The following is a 20,374-nucleotide window of genomic DNA, read 5'->3' as shown; positions in this document are numbered from 1 at the left end:
AAAGCTCCCGAGTTTGTCTCTGTAGGTAGCTTGCGGGTGTCCTTCCAGGGTTAGGGATCATTCTTGCCACTTTATTCTTCCCATTGTCCCCTGTGGGCTGCATTTCCCCTACCCTTGTTTTGCTGTGCTGGACATGGATGCTCCTCTGTGCAGTGTTTCTGGCTGGGCTAATGCCTTGGTGCTCCACCAGCATCTGCCTAGACATCTTTATCCCAGATTCATCCTGTATCCTTCTCTGCTTCCTTTTTCTTTGTTTCATCCAATGACTTCTTCCTTTTTATATTCCTAACCCAGATTTGCCTCTCAGTTTCTTTAAATCATTTCTTTTTTCCTTTAAACCTAGATTTTTACAGCTACAGCTTGTTTCCTTTCACCATCATCTGTAGCAATTCATAGTACTGCCAGCTCAGCAAATACCCCAGTCCAGATGAAGCCAGTTCTGCAAGCCTTGTTACCCTGCCTGGATTCTTCACTACCCCAGCGGCTTCTCTTCTGCTTTCTATCATACATGCATCCAGCTGTTGAAGCTGGCTCAACTTAAGTTGTTCTGCACATGGCTATTGCAAAGGCTGTGCTTATGCTGCAAGGGGGGAGCAGCAGCACATATTAACAGCAAAGGTTTCTCTTGGAGAGAAACTAAAGAGACTGGAGCGCAGAGTAGCTTGAAAAGGTGGCTCAAAGCTGGGATTTGTTCTTGGAGTTAGCTCTCTGCAAAAAAATTGTGCAAGTCATTGCAAACCCTCTGTTTTCAGAGAGAGAGCTGCTGGCTTCTTAAATCTGCTTTCAGATTTAAGTCTGAATGTGTCTGCCAAAGTTCCTTGCATAGAGCTTTGCAGGATGGGTGGGTTTGGTCTTATAAGTGGCGCTTCAGAGCAATATGGGTAGTGACTGTTGCATAGGGACCCAAAATGTCATCTTGTATTCTCACTTTTAGTCTTTTATCATTGTCCAAAACCAGGACAACCTTTTGAGGCTTTTTTCCCTGCTGAAAGGGTGATGTGAAAAATCATCAGTTTGTTCTCTGATTTGTGGTACAGTCCTGGATATCCAGTTTCAGTCACGTGTAGTATAGAAATACACATCGAGAGGTATAGAAATAAATATAGAACTTCTCTAGAAGTCCTTTCTCTGCTTTAGATGAGCTCTCTTAGACATGGATTCTGTTTATAACTGATGACAATGTGCTGTGCAATAGGAGCTGGTGCTTATGCTTTGCTTTATACTTGATGGGAATGTGCTGTGCTGGGGGCAGGAAGGCCGCGCTTGCATTTGGTAAATGACAAATTGAAACATGAAGAGGGAATTCTGTATTTCACCAAACGAAAATGCCTTATGTATGCTGAGTTTTGGATTACAAGCAGTCTTTCTGGGTAGACTGCCCGTTCTTTTGAAGTACAAGTGGTGGCAGTCCAAATAGTTCTGTGTAGAACTGGAGAAATGCATGGAGTGAGCAAATGAGATGCTTCACATTGCCATAAAGCACAGTCTGGTTTGTGCCATCTCTTTGGATAAGCTGTATCCTAAAGAGCAGTGTCAGACTATATATGCATGTAATGTCTTTTTTTATGACTGAAACACCTTTCCTTCAGGATTATGTCTCAAGATCTGGAACCACCTGAGTGTAACCAGCTGGCATTAGCCTCTGGACAAATCTCCTGGTCAGGATGAAAACCATTTGCTCTGTCACATCCCTTCAACTCAAAGGAGTTGATGTCCCACAGTGTGAGCCAGCTCCAGTGTAATGCCTTAAAGAGAATTATTCTTGCTTGGTTTTGGTTTTCCTTTTGTTTTCCTTTTTCTTTCTGAGCCTGTCTCTTAATTCCACTTTGCCCTTTGCTTTCTCCTTTACCCATCCCTCCCCACATCCACCCATGTTCCTAACAATCCAGAAATGCTCTGGACCACAAACTGGCCATTGAGCCAGCAACCGTTGCAGGGAAGGGATGCTGCAGGACCTGTATGCTGCAGGATGCTCTGGCTGAAGCTCTGTGCAGAAAGATTCTTGTTTCTATGGGTTTGGCTTATTGCCTGGGTGAAAGAGTTCCCTTGTCCCCTGGGTTGCAATCGCATTGCCAGTAACTTCAGCAGTGTTTCAGCTCTGCAGTGTGCGTAAGGGTTAAAGTAGGAGGCTGGTGAAACAATTCACTGTTTGAGCTGAAAAAGTTACTGTGGAAGTCTTATCTCGTGCTCAATACGAAGTGACCTCCTTTTGGTATGTGTGGGCTGTAGATGAGAAGGTCAGTGTCTCACCCGCAGTCCTGCAGGCACAGCCCAGCCAGGGAGGATTATGATGATGAATCTCCATCCTTCTGCCTCCTATCCAAAAGATAAAGGATCCAAACTAGCTATCCTTGTGTTATCTCCAGCTGATTTGCATGGGCATCCCTGGTTGTGGCTCAGTTTTGTCGATGAAGTCTGGGGAGGAGCACTGTTTGTGGTTGTGATGAAGGCTCTGCAGTGCTGAGCTCTGTGACTTTGGCAGGACATGGCCCTTGGTGTACATACATACATACCTAGGAGCGCAGTGGTGCAGTTTCGTACACAGCTGCTTTTTGGGGAATATAAGGCAAGAAGCTTGTGGCTTTCATTAGAGAAGGGGCTGCTTTCCAGCCAGCCACACGTGTGGTTGAGCAACTTGTGGTCCCCCCTGTGCAATCACAGCAGATGCGGGTGGCAGAAGAAACCCCTAACCACCGGGGAGCATTGCTTACAATATCATACAATAAACATTATTCCTTAGGGTCCTGTTGTTCCTTCTAGACAAAAGCCCTTGTGCTGGAGTTGCAGATGGGGAAGGCCTGGAGACTAAACCAAATAACTAAGACCTGGTGGTGAAATAAGTATTGTAGATCTGCTGCATGGATAGCCTCATTTCCCAAATTCTGAGTACACAGCCAAAACCAGAAGGCAAGTGTGGCTGGAAGGAGCAGGCTCTCTGGGGAACTGCTGCTGAAGCTATAGCCAAATTATCTTCCTCCTATATCCAGAAAATCCATTGTTATGGAAGGTGTGTGGTGCTGGTCGTGTAGGCAGGGTGCAAAGTGCTTTGGGGTGCCTGTGTTAGAGCGAACGCCGTGGTGTCTTTGCTGTTGTTACCTGCCAGATGAAACCTCACACAAATACCCATGGGTTTGGCTTGCTTTGAGAGCACAGGAAGAAACTCTCATTATTGGACACGTGGCAAGAAGTGATGCTGGGTGTTGGAGCCAGGGGAGCGGACTTGTGCCACTGCCAGGTCCCTCTGGCCACTCTGTGCCAGCAGCTTCCCAGGGAGCCGGTGGTGGAGCTGTCATGGAGCCGAGACCCCCCTGTAGCTAGTTCAGACTCCCTTTGGCAGGCAAGAAGTCACCATGTCTACAAGCACATGATTCTCATTACCCGCGCCTGAATGTCTGCTGGGGCTGAATAGCCTCAATCCCTGAGAGCTGCTCAGTGAGAAGCAGCAAACGTTTTCCCTGGGAGGGAGCAGCTGTTTAGATAGAGTGTGCGCGGGTTCACTAGGAAAACATTCCTTTCTAGTCATAAAAAAGGGCATTTTTGTGTCTCCTTTCCTCTAAAACACACAAGTCAGAGTCAGGGATTTTCGTTTGCCATGACAACCAATGAAACTGCTGAGCCATGTGATTTCTCTATCCTTGCTATGATTAAATCTCTATTTTTTTAAGGCCATGTGGCTAACAGAGTTGGGCAACATCAGGTGTTGTTTGTTTTTCTCATGTTGATTAGGCAGGATTTCATTTGCATGCTTGCTTGGGGGCTGTAGAGAGCTCCGGGATATTGATACTTCCATGATTTATGGTAAGAACGGTGCCTTAGTTCAGAATCATTGCATTGTACTGAAGTCTCTTGAGGCAGTGCTAGTACTGAGGGGTCCTGGCTTTCACAGGACAAAAACCATCGTGGGATCCATCAGTGCTGCTGAACAGTGATGATATTCAGAACCTTGGAGATGTTGATACAAACAGCTTTATGAGCCCATAAATCTTTTCTTATTATGCTGGGGCAAGGTTGTGTGAAGGCAGAAAGTGTGATGGACGTGACTCTTGATGCCTGGTCCATATGAGGACTCCAGCTGGCTCCTGGTCTGGGCACTTCACGCTAACTGAAAGCCTGGGGGTGGTGTTACTGTCAGCAGAGCTCAAGTGCCAGCATTTATCCTCTCTTAAAAATTGCTATCTTCTGCTTAGGAATTTCCTCAGGGTGCCAAATATAGACCCAGCACAAGAAGCAAACCCAAAACCCAGCCCCAGGAGCTGCTCTGTTGCTAAGGAATAAAAATAAATGGTCTCAAACATGGTGGTGATGTGCCAAGTCGTGTCCCCGTGACCATGCAGCTGCAAGCGTGAAGGTCCCTAGCTGGACAGTGACAGCACTGCCCAGGCTGCACACATTGCGTTGGCATCATTTTCTATGAAGGGTGGGCTACTGCCTGTATACTAAAGGAAATAACTTCCTGCTTCCTAATATTAGTCCTAAAGAGGTCAAAACTTCAGTAGGCAGCTGCCAGGAGGTCAGTATTTGTAAAGGAGAATCTGTAGTTTTATGCGGAGATCTGTAACGCAGCAATGTCTATATTGGAAAAGCCCTGAGAGATCATATTTGTGATGGGAACATATTTTTGAGCACAGATAGAATCACTGAATGGTTTAGGTTGGAAAGGACCTTAAGATCATCCAGTTCCAACCCCCCTGTCATGGGCAGGGACACCCCACACTAAACCATGTCACCCAAGGCTCTGTCCAACCTGGCCTTGAACACTGCCAGGGATGGAGCATTCACAGCTTCCCTGGGCAACCCATTCCAGTGCCTCACCACCCTCACAGTAAAGAATTTCTTCCTTAGATCTAACCTGAACTTCCCCTGTTTAGGTTTGAACCCATCACCCCTTGTCCTATCACTACAGTCCCTGATGAAGAGTCCCTCTCCAGCATCCTTGTGGGCCTTGTAGATCTTGGGCTGTGCCGTAGGGTTGATGAACATTGACAACATCAAAAGGGTGAATATTGGTGCTGCAGTCTCTGCAGCTGAGCCATCACCTTCTCTCCAAATGCAAATCTCTATCTGCAAATCTCTGCAGTAACTTATTAACCTGTGTAGCTGGATGTGGAGAGCAGAGGTGTGCAGAGGTGAAGGCATGATTTATCTGGGCTAGTGAGCTGTTGTGACCAACATGGCCTTTTAATGTGTGTGCATGCATGCGCATGCAGTGCTTGGGTTTAGGGAAGCCTGCCTGCTTTAGTCCTCAGAGGTACCGCTTGCTGCAGCTCTAAATGATAAATCTCAAAGACCCTGCTCCTGGAACACGTTTTGGTTTAAGTTATTTTCCCAGATTCCAGGCTTTTAGGTGAGCTGTTTGAGTCGTGTCCCTGCAGTGCAGGAGGCCAGAGCTGAAAGCTTCCACTAAAGAGCTGCTTTTTTTACTTGTTGGGGTTTCTTTAATGTCAAACTCAACCCGTGCAGTCTCTTGAACTGCAGCTGGCCTGAGACTGAAATGAGGTTTTAACAGCAGATAGCTGCCCTAGATGAGTAACTGTACTTTTGCGGTGGTTTAGGACAGTGAAGAGTCCTGTAATCACCTGAAACTATAAAGGGGAACTGAAAACAGGCTACGTGTTAGCGTGTGAGCTAAAATATAACCAGGGCATGAATACTGCTCTTTACTCTATGAACAGATCTGCAGTAGCCTCATGGAAATCTTACTTAGGAGCCATGATGTTAAATTACCATTATAAATATACTAGTTAGAATAAAGATACTTTTACAAATGGAATTCTGGGATTTGGGCTATAAAATCCAATTCTATTGTATCCTAAATTGGATTGGGGGTAGATTCTTAGGACTCCCATCTGGATTGGGTCCATTCTGCAGTTGGCAGGGCACTGGGTGCAGGCAGGGCTGGTAACCTTCCCTTTGGGAGGCAGCAGGGCTTACACCAGCTTAAACCACCCCTAAAGCTACACCCAAGTCTTTATTATCTCCACTTTCTTCCCTCTCTGAACCATTTGTTTTCATGAAACATCTGCTTCTTTGGCAGATTCTCGTGGTTGAAACTGTGCTGCAGCTTTTCTTTGTGGAGAGGGATGCAAGGAAGACTTCCCATCAGTTCAGCCGCTTGCCAGATGGGCTGGCTGATCCCAGCTGAGGGGTTTCCATCAAACAAGAGCACTTTTAGAGGGACAACACTTGCACTGGTGCTGCAGTTTCGTTAGGAAGCAAAAGCACATATGTTTGGGTGCACAAGTGTATGTGTTACATGCTTCCTATCTGGAAATTGGAGGTGATGAACTGTGGAGCACTGGGGTAATAATCAGCCTAGGAAGAGCCTAGACCCATCACCCCAAACTTGATCTAGGGCCTTCTGGTTTGGGATTTCAAGCTCATCTTTGGAGGGAATAGGGACATAGGAGATGTGAACTTCCCCATGCTGCCCTCAGCTGCTCCAGCATCTTCTCTATCTCCTTCCTGAAAGGATTTAAATATCCAATGCTATTGCATTGCCTCTGCCATTTTAACAGGAGTATGTAACACTGAACTCTGTTTTATTCCTCTATCACTTCATGTTCAAGAAAGATATCATATCTGGAGGGGAAACCTTCCTTTAAATAGTGTAACAGAGACAGAAGTCCTTCCTGAAAGCAGATGTGGTGTTGTCACCTTTCCTGCTGTGGTGGCACAGGGGTGTGATGCACAGCTCCCATGTGGCTAGGTGATGCTGCACATGTGGGAGCCTCCAGCTGGAACACAGGGTCTCTTCTTTGTTTCCTTATGTAAGTTGAAATAAAACCCATCACAATGCCCCTTTTCTCTTAAAAGCTGTACTCTGTAGTATCGGGTTGTGTTCCTCAATTAGGAGGCATGCCTCAAAGTTTGGCCTGGGGATGCCAGCCTTTCTCGTGAGGCACCAGGAAGATGCTGCCCCATGGAATCCAAATGCAAGCAGCTGATTGAAGGTGGGTTACCTGCACTGTGCAAATAATAGCCCTAATAGCTTTGAATTCGTTCCTGGAGAAAGCTCCTTCAAGCAATTGTCTTGGGGAGGCTTCTTCACTACGCTTCATGCTGTGACATGAAATGTTTGAGAGGTGCTGGTTAGAAGTTGAGCTCATCTCAATGAAATGTTATAGAATCATAGAATGGTTTGAGTTGGAAGGGATCTTAAAGCTCATTCACTTCCAACCCCTGCCACAGGCAGGGATGCCTTCCACTAGAGCAGGTTGCCTTGTCCAGCCTTGCGTTGAACATGGCATGGCACAGGAGCATCATACATGGTGCCGTATGGCTCAAGCCGTAGGGTACCAAACACAGCCCTCTGGACACTGATTTCAGGCATGTGAAAGCAAGATTAGATGAGAGGTTGAATTGTTACTTCTACTGGGTTTGATGGAGAAGTGATGTAAATCCCAGTAAACCACAAGCTTCCTTAAGCAGAAACCAAGAGGTGGAAATAACTTGTTATTATGTTTTTAATTAAAAAGCATTCTTGTACAACAAAACCTTATTAGCAAAGTGTTTTATTTTGTTCAAACCACAGTCTCTGGCACTATCAAACCAAGGCAGCAGGACATGTCATTCTAGCTAAAACTCAAAATTCTCTTGCTTTTATAACCCAAGCTGTCTAATGTACGTATTCATGTTTCACAATACATTTATGGGACTTATGTCACTGGTTAGTGGCACGCTTTGATTTTACTTCCGTGTTTGAAGCCTCATGTGAGCCATGATGTTCTTGTAAATATTTTATTGGAACACTTTAGTTATAACAGCTTGTCTTGTACCTCTTCAGGATCAGTGGTGGCACTGCCTAATCGTGCAAGTGTGTTATCAGAGCCCTGCCACCAAGTGTCAAAACTGCTCCACATATGACCATGATGTCACCTAAACTCGTGCCAGCTCAGCGTCAGGAGACCTCTTTGCCTTCTACCTGGTTGACAAGCAGAAACGTTTCTTTTAGAGCAAGGGTGAATTGTTCCTTTGCCTTTGCAGGCTGTGCAACCCCAAAACCTTGACCATCTTTTGGGAGCAATTTAGGTTCATCCTGATCCTGCACCTCGTTTCTAAAGGCAAAGGAATTCCCACCTAAGATCCTGATGGGTTTCCCCATTTCAGTGGATCAGTTCTTTGTGCGGGAGCTTTGTTTCCCGTTGTAGAGAGTTGGATTTAGGAAGCTTTCCTGGCTTTTTCTTGTGCAAGACACATTCCAGTTAATGCCTGGCTGTAGTTTTAACTTTTTTCTTTCCCTTCAGGAAGAGTCTGTTGTTTTTCAGTGCATAAAGCAGCATTTTTGGCTGGATTTCTGGCAGTGCAGTTTTCCATGCTTGGAAGTCAGCCTGTGTCTGCTGTGCTGGCTGAGTCTTTAACCACTTCCCTGCAAAAATGTGTTGCTGCAAAGCGTACAGCTCAGTGGTTGCTATAACGTGATCAACCCAAGTGCTGTTGTGAGCATGCAGCATTGGGTCTCTGTGTCCAGGTGTGTCTTAAGAGATACTTATAAAAACATGTGTTAAGGTTGCACTGACTCTTTTTGAAGTCAGAACCCAGATTCTGGCAGGAAATGGGAGTTTGGGGCAGTCCTTACGCTTGGAAGATGGTGTGTATCCTGGTGTGCTGCTGCTGGTATTTGGCTTGGTCAGACACAGCTGTTGCATTGTGGATGTGCACCATCAGCATTATTTGTTTTCAATCCTAAAGAAATTAATTTTCTCTTTGTTATTTTGCAAGTACTCTGTGTGTGTGTATCTCATTTTTCCTAACTAATGCAGGGATCCGATTAGTTCATCTGCATGAGAAGCATCGTCATTGATTAATGGCTCAATCCAGATCTATTTGATGGAATATAACTGCATAATATCATATGCTGCTGAATACGATATTTTGTACTCCTATGGCCATTCCCAACACCAAAGTGCATTACTAATGTCCCTGAGTCTCCCCTCCCACCAGGAGGTGGTAAAGTTAAATGGGCATACTGGACAGACTTGCCGGCTCTCTCCTCTGAAGAGCCTTTCGTAGCACTGAGATCCTCAAGGATGTGTCCAACACAAACGCCACCCAACAAAAGATGGTTAACAATGTGTGTTAATGCTGTTCTTGACACGAGCACTAGCAAAGCCCCCCCAGAAGACTTGACCCAGAGGTAGATAGCAGGGACACAAAGCCCTTTTTCCATCAGGGGATGCCAGGAACATATGAAAATCCATATTGCCCCTGAATGTGAGACTTGTAACCTCCACCATTAAGCAGATGAAGAGGGCAGTCTGCAGTCAGTTATCTCTGGAATTGAGGAGAGCTGGTGTCCAGCTATGGGATGGAGCAAGGCTGGGCCTTCTCTTGTTGTGCATGGGTATCACAGATGAGCATCCTGCTCTTCTGAGCTCAGTCTGCCCAGTAAAGCAGAGCTCCTACTCCAGGCTCTTCCTTGGGATGATGTTGGTGCTGGATTTACCTGCTTGTTTTATGGTGAAGCACCTGTAATCACTGCTTAATGGGTTTCTCTGTAGCATTGCACAAGCTCCTGGAGGCCAACTAACATGAGCCGTGCCCTGATCAAAGCTGTCCAATAAGCTGCAAATTATCCTTGCTGCAAAGGAGGTAAGAGGAAGTGCTGTGTGGTCATTGGTGCAAAACCCCTTGGCTTTAGTTTTTCTGCTCCTTATAAAAATTTATCTGTGACAAAACATACCTGTGGTGCATGAGAACTCGTACCTATTCAGCTCCCTTGGTTTCTGTAGGAGAAATACCCTAAGCAAAGGGTTGAGGAGCAGGAATCTCTCCAAATAGGGTAGGGCTGAGGTTTTCGCAACATACTGCTCTTTCCCAGCTGGAATGATTGGATGCAATTTAAACATGTCTAGACTTTTGAATGACTGACAGCAGGTCAGCCAATGTTGATGGGAATACTGTGCGTGGGGAAGCTCCCCCACCTCCCTGCACTGTGTGTATCGTTGCTTGATGCCTTCTGGAAGCATTGGATGGGCTTACGGAGCTTGAATATGTCAGTGGGAGCGTGAGCACACTGCAAGCCCGATGCACCATGGAGGTGTGTGCACTAATAGTCTGTAGGTGATGGGGGGGGGGAACAGAAGCTGCTGTGTTTCTGCTTGGGAAGTCCCACACGGAGACATGGTGTTTGTGCATTTGGAACCTCCTCCCTTCCTCTGGGGTACCATCCCTGGTGAAGAGGAGCATTTAGGCTTGCCAGTGCACAGGCAACTGGATGTTGCTCAGCTGGAATGGCAAGTGTGATGGGAGGAGATGGGAAATGCCAGGCTCTGCCCTGGGTACCTGCAATAAATCCTTCTCCCTTGAATTTGGGAGCGGCATCCCTGGAGTTTTAGTGTTGCATCAGGCTGACAGCATGGATCCCATGGGCTTGTGGCTTTGCCACCAGCACCAGAGGCGTGGGTGATCCAGGCTGTCATGGGGATGGAGCGTCTTTATTTTTCCAGTGTGAATGGATGTGAAATTAAACCTTGTAGAGATGGGTGAGGAAGGTGGGCAAAGGAGCAGAAGGCAATCCAGGCTGCCTGTATGCAGAGGAGTGTGAGCTGCTTGGGTTGGCAGGTGCTTTGGAAATGGAAATACTTCATCCTGAATTACATAAGGCAGCAGCATGTCCAGACCTGAATTCCTGGCAGTTTTCTGGCCCAGAAGGAATAATCTTCTGCTTTAAATATCAGCCTTAGCTTTGAATTCCCTTGCTCATACAGTGTGTGTGATCAATAGAATATCTGTGTACAAAACTGCTGCTGTTTGAACCCGATGTTTAGGTGAGTGTATTTTTGTTATTGCCATTGGATGATGAACAGAAAACTCTTGCTCATTAAGAACTGTATAAATACATCAAAGCTCACCCTGACCCACTGGTTTGGTCCAGCAGGTGGAAGAGGCTGCAGATCCTTCTCTGTGTCTAATTGAAGCAGCAAGTTGTAAATGAGGTGGGATAGAGCTGAGGTGCAAATTATTAAGCAAGGAGCTCTGATGTAATTTCAGTCCTTATCCCTAATTGTGGAGAGGCTTTTGCAGCCGTGGATAGGTTGGGGTTTGTTTTACACAGGTTTTCGCTGGGTGAAAAAACTGGCTGGATGGCAGAGCCCAAAGTATGGTGATGAATACAGTTAGATGCAGTCTCAAGTGGCGTCCTCCAGGACTCAGTATTGAGGCCAGTAATACCTGTTTAATGTCTTTATCAATGACCTGGATGAGGGAATCAAGGGCATCCTCAGTAAGTTTGCAGAGGACACTAAGCTGGGTGGGAGTGTTGATCTGCTGGAGGGTAGGAAGGCTCTGCAGAGGGATCTGGACAGGCTGGATCTATGGGCTGTGGCCGATGGTATCAGGTTCCACAGGCAAAGTGCCAGGTCTTGCATCTGGGCCACAACCCCATAGAACACTACAGGCTTGGGGAAGAGTGGCTGGAAACTGCTCATGGAAAAGGACCTGGGGGTGTTGGTCAGCAGCAGCTCAACACGAGCAGCTTGTGCCCACGCAGCCAAGAAGCCAACAGCGTCCTGGCCTGTATCAGCAATAGTGTGGCAGCAGGGCCAGGGCAGTGATTGTCCCCCTGTACTGGGCACTGGTGAGGCTGCACCTTGAATCCTGTGTTCAGCTCTGGGCCCCTCACTCAAGAGAGACATTGAGGTCCTGGAGCGGGACCAGAGAAGGGCAATGGAGCTGGTGCAGGACCTGGAGCACAAGTGTGATGGGGAACGGCTGAGTGACCTGGGGGATTTAGTGTGGAGAAGGTGCCAAAACGTTCTTTTAGACATGAAAGGTTTCTGAGCTCAGATGAAGGCTGCCCGTAGTGTTTCTTGAGCACACATTGTCTTGTCATCTTCAGGGAGGGTTAGAGACAGGCAGACATTGGCACACCTTGTGGTTGACTGACAAAGGCTTGTGCTTTTGAAGTATCTCACTCCACTTTTGGCTCCGTGAGCCAAAACAGCTGGGGCAAAATCATCATCATAGAGCCTGCCGTGATCATGCCTAGAGGTGGAAAGTGGTCCTTGGGCAAAGGAGTCAAGGGAGCTAAAAACCTCGCTCACACTTGATGGTTGTTTTGTGCAAGGGCTGGCGCTGGTGCAAAAGTTGATGCTGGGCAAGCAGAATAAGTGGTTTCACCCATTTGAAGGAGAACTTGATCAGTCCAAAACAATTCATGTCTCTCAAGGTAGTATTTGAACCTTTGCATTGTGTTCCTACCACTTCATTCGCAACCAAAGAGGCTGAGCGTGGCACAGGTCAGGTCAGATGTGAAGAGGAACCCTCTGTGCCCATGCAAACTAATGGGTGAAAAAACACTGCAAAAGGGTAAAATAATTGGTAAAGATGATGATAAACACTGTTAAAGTGGATCAGGGAGAACTGAGAGGTGAATGGAGCAGATGCGAGGAGAGGATATCATATAGTGGAATAAACTCCAGCATACCTGGATATTGTATTACCTGAGTATATATTCCAGCCCTCCCTGCACGTGGCAGGGGATTGGATATAGATGATCTTTACAGTCCCTTCCAACCCATTCTGTGATTCTATGATAAATATTTATTGTGGAGAACTCCTTGCCTTGTGGCTTGTGGTGAACAGGGGAAGCAGATGGAGTGTGTCTTACTCTTTCATCAGTTGTTCCAAGAGAAAAGCCCATGGCAGGATGAAACAGAGGACCAAGTCCTGCTGACTGTGCTATGGGAGGGTTTCCAGCCATAACGACACTTGGAGAAGTGAGAAGGACTGCTCTGTGTCTGCCTTTGCATCAGTGCTGGCTGCACGGGAAGGCAGCCTATGGCTTCTCTGCATCCTTAATCTGTAGGAACTGGAGCTTGGTTGTACAAGCTTGCATGGGGGGGAAGAAGAGGTGAAAGCCCCTGGCCCCTGTGCTTTTGTTTTGGGTGGATCTCATCAGTCTTTGGGTTGAATTGGAATTAATAGGTGGAAAATACTAAGAGCATTCACTGTGCTGTCTTGCCCAAGCAAAGAAAACCGGCTAAGCCTAAAACACATCCTGCCATCCTTCAATTGTGCCCCTGCTGATGGGCCACCTCTGTAAGTGGTTACCCTGCTTTGATTTGCCTCTCCTGGCTCCTTGTTGCTGCCCACAGTGACCATGCAAGTGGCTGTATGATGTAGTGGAGCAGAGCAGTGACACAAAGGACATAAACCCTGCTGAACTGATCCCCTCGAGGCTGCTGGGGACAACCCAGGGAGGGTCATGAGCCATGGAGACTGGTTGGGATGCGAGCTGTATGAACTGGGAGAAATGGTTGTGAAAGCCAGGTTTCTGCCCTGCTACCAGCCTCATGCTCTGCTCCTGCTTCATCTCATCACAGGGCATGTCTCTGTGCTGGAGCCAGCGCTGTTTGTGTTAAACAAACGTGGTGAGGGATGACTGAGGCACGGACAGGCATCCCATCCCATCCCTTGCTGCAGGGTCTTGTCTCTGCCAAAGGGTGGGACAGGCAGCTGCAGCACTAACACTTTAAACCACTGCAGGGGTGCACGGCAGAGCCCTGTGCCTGCCAACACAATAGAACAGAAAGGGGAGAAAACCCAAACTAAAACACACACAACCCAAAAGAAAGAAAAGCAAACCAAAACCTGGCACTGTGTGTTATTTCTTTCTTTCTGAAGCATAGAATTCCAAGTGGGATGTATTGCTGACATGCGCATTCCCTGGCCGTGGTGAGCCGGGCAGAGGTTGAGACACATCTTCCCTGGGGAAAGGGAGGGTTGTGTGAGCCTGAGTCAGCAGCAAAGGTCACTTGGCTGGAAGGCATCTGCTTGTAGATGTTGTAACGGTGACTGATGCAATGGTTGTGATTCCAGTGCTGACAGCGCGGTGGGTGAGAGCGTGCGTGCACGGCAAAGGCAGAAACAACAGCTTAGGTGAACCGGGGTGATAGGGCAGTGATGCTCAACCTCATCTGCCCCTTCCACCTCCCACTTCTCTCTTTTCCTTGCTGCTTCCTTTGCTTTCTCCCCTCCTGTGCTCACACTTCTGGTGTCTCTTTGATTCTGGCATTTAATCTCATCATTATGTTGTTTGGTTTATGGTCTTGGCTCATCTTCTGGTTCCCGTTTGGGGTCATTATCAAATATGATTAGTCTTGGAGTCTAATGAAGGGGATCAGACATAACCCTAGGGTATATCTGAGCCATTTAACATTTCTGAGCTCAGAGATCTGCTGAGGAAGTTTATTTTTAAGCTTCCCAAGAAGATAAATTTGAACGTTGGCTGTTTGGGGTACAAGTCATAGATCTGAAATCCCTCCAAGGGGGGAGCAATGCACTCTGGGATTTGAAGCATCCCAGGGATAATTATCCAGTGCTGAGTAAGTCTCGTTAGTCTTGAAAGAGCTTTCAGTGGATGATCACGTTTTTCTGCACATTGGTTAGTGTGAAAGCTTGAAACCTTATATTAACATTTAACCTTCACTGTGAGAGCGCTGTCAACATGGTCTTAATAATGTTGTTGTTATCTGGTCCCACTCTGGGAAAGCCAGTCATGGAGATAGGAAATGATGACACGAAATAATGACCCCAGAAAAGAAGAAAGGGCATTTTTGGAGGCTGCTCTTTAAGGTCCCACTCTTTATATTAAGAGACAGGAGGGAAGTGAGGTCAGAGCATCCCATCCTCAGGACAGCTTTGGCTCCTGCTGTTTGGTGCTACTTTGGAGATTGTAGTCCCAGCTCAGCAAGCCAGCTGCAGGGCAAGCACTGTGCTGTGTCATTGACATGTCCCTGCAGTGATTCAGCAGTGTCCCTGCAAACCATCTGCTGATGTGATGCATGTCATTAGTCACTCACTGATTTAGTGTGGTTACCCTTTTGTCTTAGGCTTCTGGAAAGGCCAAGGATCACATAGACGTGAAGCAGCTGAGTCAGTCTTCCACCCCTGCTGCCACCAAGTCTACAAGGCAGACTCAGTTTTATCTCGTTTGACTAAAAGCCTATCACAGCTATGTGATGAGGCCTGTGTCTGAAGCTGGGGCCTTCTAGTGTATGGCAATGAACCCTCCCAAGGAAGGACCTTTGGAGGCAGTGAGAGAGGGCTTTATCTTCTCATCCAGTGCCTAATCTGTAGGTACTGGTGGATTAGATAATGATGCTCAGGTACCACCTTACTTGGTATCCACCGACAGCTAGCTAACCCCCAGGCTTCTTTGTATCCAGTTCCCATTTAAGCTTTAAGCCAAGCAAGCTATATTCACAAAACTAAAGAGAGCTGTCATAGGAGTAGCAATATTCCTTATGGCCACTATTATTTCTTCTTTAAAAACCTCTCTTAATGTACTTCAGCCAACTGTTTCCCCACTCTGTTCTATGATTTTAGCAAGTGAGCTCTTTCTGTCTGTAAGACAAATGTTGCTGCTTGTGTTTTAGAGCTATTTTAATTTCCCCATCTGTTCTGCCCTCGTGTGCCCCAGCTCTGCTCTGTGGGTACCCGGTGCCTACCAGGAGGAGCTCATGGGGAGTTTCTTGGTATTGCCCTGACAGCAATAGATTACATGATCCTCTCAGACAACATGGCAAAGTCCATGCTGTCCTTTGGAGCTGAGAAGCAAAACGGACATTGGGGAGATGTAGGAAATGGTGGCTCAGGCTTGGAGAGCTCAGAACCAGCATCTCCAATCAGGTGAGACAGGGCAAAAGCTGGAATGTGGCCAAGGTTTCATAGCAGCTGATGTTGGACTATGTGGATGCCCTGACTTGGAGCAGGAAGGGCTCCTCTCTTTATCTGAGGAGCCACACACATGCTGGGAGACCTTTGCTCTGAATATTTGGAGGAATAAAGTCCAACAGGTATAAAAAGGCATTTCCCCGCTGCCTCTGTTCACATTGCGTTGTGCTCTATCTCTCTTGCAGCTGCGTAAATGAGTATGGAAGATTATGATTTCCTCTTCAAAATTGTTTTAATTGGCAACGCCGGTGTGGGGAAGACCTGCTTAGTCCGTCGCTTCACTCAGGTAAGGTTGGGACATGGATGTTGGGATGAGGACAGCACTGGGAAGAGAGCATGGAGCTTTGAATGTGCACTGAGGGCTCTGCTGGCATCGTGGCTCCAGTGCGTTGCTATCCATGCTCCTGGTGCGTGCATCACCTATAGCAACATGGCACAAGCAGCACATCTGCATCTAGTGCTGTACTTGGTACTGCTGGAGAGAGCTCATCCCCCTCTGAAGAGGGAAAATCCCCTCTGAAAGCTGCTGGGACAACTCCTCCTGATTTGGAGGTGCTCTGGACCAGCACATCTCCTTGTGTGCTCCTGTGTGCCTTCTCCTCCCCATCCCTCACTGCACAAAGCTCTCCCTCTTATTTGCCGTTAGTAGATAATGAAATAACCTGGGTCCTGGGCTGTCAGTCCAGTGTCTTGTGTTAAACACCAGACCCTTTTTGGTGGCAGAATGAGAGAGAAAGGACCGTGCTTCTGTGATCTGGGGCAAGAGAAGGTTTTGCAGGATGCACTGTAAAAAATAAGTTGTGGGGGTCTTGTTGCACTCTCCACTAGGAATTGCCAGCATTTTTCCCCCTCACTGTTAATTCCAGTGTTTAACATCAACATGGTTTTAAAAGCCTCCACCAGCATGTGACAGTGGCAATAAAGCCAGTCAGTTCCAAAGGGTTAACCACAAAAATCTGAGGCCGCTTCTGCTGTTGTGCTTTGGCAGCGCAGATGCTGTAGGGGATGGATGTGCCCCAAAATCAGCATGACTTTGTAGATGTGGATACCAGAAATCAAAAAGCTCTGGCTGGGGTTTTCTGGGAGAGATTTTGCTGTTCCTCCTTTCTTACGGTGCTGCAATCAAATTCCACCGGCCTCAAGCCAGCCTTTGCCATTGCTGTGGCACTGGTAGTGGTTGGCTCCATGCTTTGCTCCCAAAACACTGTGCAGGGATGTGACCCCGGCACTGGGAGTTGCCAGAAATGCCTTTCCATGTTGTGGTGTGTGGTGGAGGAGAGAGGGAAGGCGTGAGGCTGCAGGAGCGAAGGCATCTCATACCGCATGTGTGCTCACACCTCTTTCAAGGCATTGGGTAGTAGGATGGAGGGACCTCATCTGCTCTTCCCCTGCCTTTTCCAACTGCACTGAAGAAAGGCTTTTCCCTTTTCCTTTTCCCTGTATGAATCCTCCTTTTCTCCTGTTTTCCTGTCTCTGAAGTCAACAGCTTCCTACGTGATAAGAGACATGTAGGCAGGGAAAACACTGTGGGGCTGAATTACAGTAACCTTTGGGCTGGGGAAATGTCACATCTAAATGTGATGGAAGTAAGTGTCTGGGGAAGGGGACAGGGGAGGAATAGTTCTGAGGGTGGACAAGGGTGAGGACTGGCACTTAGAGTTTGCTCAGTGAAACTCTTGTTTCCTTTCAGGGGCTTTTCCCACCGGGTCAAGGAGCCACCATTGGGGTTGACTTCATGATCAAAACTGTGGAGATAAACGGTGAAAAAGTAAAGGTAGGAACCTGATGGGTTTAAGGGTAAACTTGTGTGCCAGTGCCATAGCTGAGGTTCTTGCCACAGTCCTCTTGTCGCTAGAAGGCACATGGGGAAGCACAGGGCTGTCTGACATGGCAAAGGCAATGCTGGGTCTAGCAATCCTTGTGCTCCTCTCCACAATTACCACTGGGGTTGTTAACAGTGAGCATACTTTAAGGGAGAAAAGAGAGGGGAGATCTTGAAAAACTCTGTCCTTGCTTAGGGGATGCTAAGGTTGTGCCTGCCTGGAGTTGAGGAAGTGCAAGAAGCACTTCAGTGCAACCTCTGCTCACGGCATTTCTGGTAAGCAGAGACCCGTTGCGTTCCCATTGAGATGTGCTTGATGAAGGTCTTCTCCTGTGAGCTCCCAAGGTGGCTGTTGGCAAGAGCAGGCTTCTGGACTTGTGTGGCTCTCCACAACAAAGGTTCATCTTCCACTTCTGAGTTATGGATTTGGGAGAGGCAGAGATGATCACAGTACCTGTGCTTTAGTCAATAAACTGAGTTGAGAAGAGCAATGACTTCCATAGTATTAGCTCATTCACTCTCCAATATAGGATGGTTGCAACCAAACAACTGTCCTGCGCTAAATCCCAAACTGAGCCTGAGCATCACTTGGCAGAGAGCTACATTGCCTGAGCCAAAACACACCAGGAACCAATCTCATGTTTTAATGGGATCCGTGGTTGGGTTCCAGCACCCAGAGATGTTGGCTGGTGCCACTTTCTTCATTAGTAGAGATTGTGGGTGTCTGCGAGGTGCGAGAGGAATAAGATTACCTGAGCCTCTAATGTCAGCGTGTCCAGGGTCCCTGAGCTGCTCCTGGAGTTGCTTTGCTTGCATTAAATCCAGGGGCATCAAAGTGGAAAACAGCAGTTTCTCCATTGCTGCCTTCATCAAACCTAGCAGTGAGCAAATGGGAGAGTGGCAGCAGTGTGGTATAATGTAGGCAGCATCATATGTGACATGCATCCAGGCAGCAGCTGGATATGATGAGACCCATTTTTAAGCTTGTATAAGTGGTGCGAACAATGGACTTGTGCAGATTTTCAGCCCTGTGGCGTTTTTAACCAGTATTTCAGCACACAGGGTTTTTAGAAGAAAATCAGGCGGTGTATTCCTCAGTTTAGGACAGATTTAAAAGGCCATGATCATATCAGCAGGCTGCCACCCTCCTGTGTGAGGAGCTGTACAAACCTATGGCAAGTGCTGGTCCTTGAGCAGAAACCCTTCCAGCCTAAGCAGGTGAAGGACAAGAGGTGTAAATACCTTCCTCTGATAAGGACTGACTGTGCAAGTGGGACAGCAGCAGGCAGGAAAGCAGTGAGGATCACGTGTAGCCCCTGTGGTGTCAGAGCTTAGCTCAGTGGTTGCAATGCTCATTAGCAGGTGTCTGGCATAGCAGGGTTGGCCAGGACACTGCTGCTCCTTGTCCAGGCTCCTCGGACAGCAGAAATGGGTCTTTCAGCCAAACTCAGGTCCAGTGGAGCAGCTCAGAGGATCTAAGTAGTAAATGGCTTCAGTACTGCACTGAAGGTGGAATTAGTGGTTTTCTTTATATACCTGGCTTAAACCAGATGTCTCTAGCTTGTCCTGGTTAATGGAGGGAGAAAAACTATCCTGAGGAAGATGAACCCCATCCACATCTCCTTTCCAAGCAACTGGTTCCCTGTCAAGTACAGATGGAACCTAAAGAACATTGCTTATATCTGAGGACTGGTTTTGGACCAGTGAACTTGCCCTAAGGATTTGTCTGTGTTTGACTTGTTACTCCCATGACATAATCCTGTTTTAAGACTATCTTGGACTGAGGATGCAAACTCCTTAAGAGATCATATGGAACAGTTGTGCCAATAAGGGCTGTCTAAGGGCTAAGGATGGTGTAGGGAAGGTCTACAAGGTAAATAAAACCTCCTCTGTGTGGTAAGCCCCTGCTGCCCTGCAAATGTTTGAATGCACAAGTGTCCACCCAAGCAACTGATCTAGTTCAAGATGTCCCTGCTCTTTCTAGGGGGGTTGGACTAGATGACCTTGGTAGGTCCCTTCCAACCCAAGCGATTCTATGATTCTGTGTACTCTCTTAATCACCTTGGGACTGGCTTGTGTTTGACAGAGCCTTAGCAAGCAGTAGCTGGTATTTGACATAGCAAATAAAGGGTCCCTCTCCTGACCCCACCAATGGAGTAAATTGGAGTTGCCAGAGCTCAGCCACGATGACCAAGCTTGGGAGGAAGCTTGCCGCAATACATTTGGGCATTTGAATGGGCCTTCTGGAGTGTGAAAAGCAAATGGATTTCTTTCAGGGAGCGATTTTTGTAGCTGAAACTTTTTGAGTAATCAGTGCCAGTGAGAATAAACATTTAATGAGCAGGAAAAGCGGGAATGAGTCAGAGCAATAAAAATGACATCCCAGTCAAACAAGGTGCTGCTCTCATTGTTAGCTCATTTAACAGTACCCGAGCTGTGACTCTGCTTCTGTGCTGGGCAGCATCTCCTGCACGTCCACTGGGATCCAGGGTGAGAGAGCAGGGCTGCTCACAGACCAGGTTCTCAGACTTGAAAATAAGCTATAGATTTCCAGGGAAAAATTAGTTTCCAGCTTTCGAAATTACATTTGAAAGTCAGCGGAGAGGGACTTGGTGGTGTGAATGCTGTGTGCAAACCGTATCAGATATGAGCTGCTCCTAAAGCTCACTGGCAGATGAGCTGATACAGCACAATGCAGTTGAGGGACTTTTGGTCTGCCTGCCTTTTCCTAATAAACACAAAAGTATGTACACCACCTGTAGTAAGAGGCTACACAAAGTTGAGCCAACTTTCATGCTGGTCAAAGCTAAGCATCCTCAGTGCTATGGAGAGCCATGCTATCTGGACCTGTGATCTTATTGTGCATGGTGGAGATGT

At 47.2% G+C, this 20,374-nt stretch overlaps 1 protein-coding gene across 2 annotated transcripts in view; it reads left to right on the top strand.

Annotated features, from left to right (window-relative positions):
• The window catches only part of RAB30 (RAB30, member RAS oncogene family), a 40,999-nt gene that overhangs the window by 15,527 nt on the left and 5,098 nt on the right, over positions 1-20,374 (top strand). For both annotated transcript variants that reach the window (XR_013956391.1, XM_080612767.1), the window contains exons 2-3: positions 15,861-15,961; positions 17,366-17,449. Coding sequence is in view for 1 of the 2 variants with exons in the window: in XM_080612767.1 (XP_080468893.1) it covers positions 15,869-15,961; positions 17,366-17,449 (177 nt within the window). In the remaining variant the exon portion in view is untranslated. The remainder of the gene's footprint in view (positions 1-15,860; positions 15,962-17,365; positions 17,450-20,374) is intronic.

This window comes from Psittacula echo, assembly GCF_963264785.1.
Source record: "Psittacula echo genome assembly, chromosome: 3".
Taxonomy (NCBI): Eukaryota; Metazoa; Chordata; class Aves; order Psittaciformes; family Psittacidae; genus Psittacula; species Psittacula echo.
This window is presented reverse-complemented; position numbering and strand designations above follow the sequence as displayed.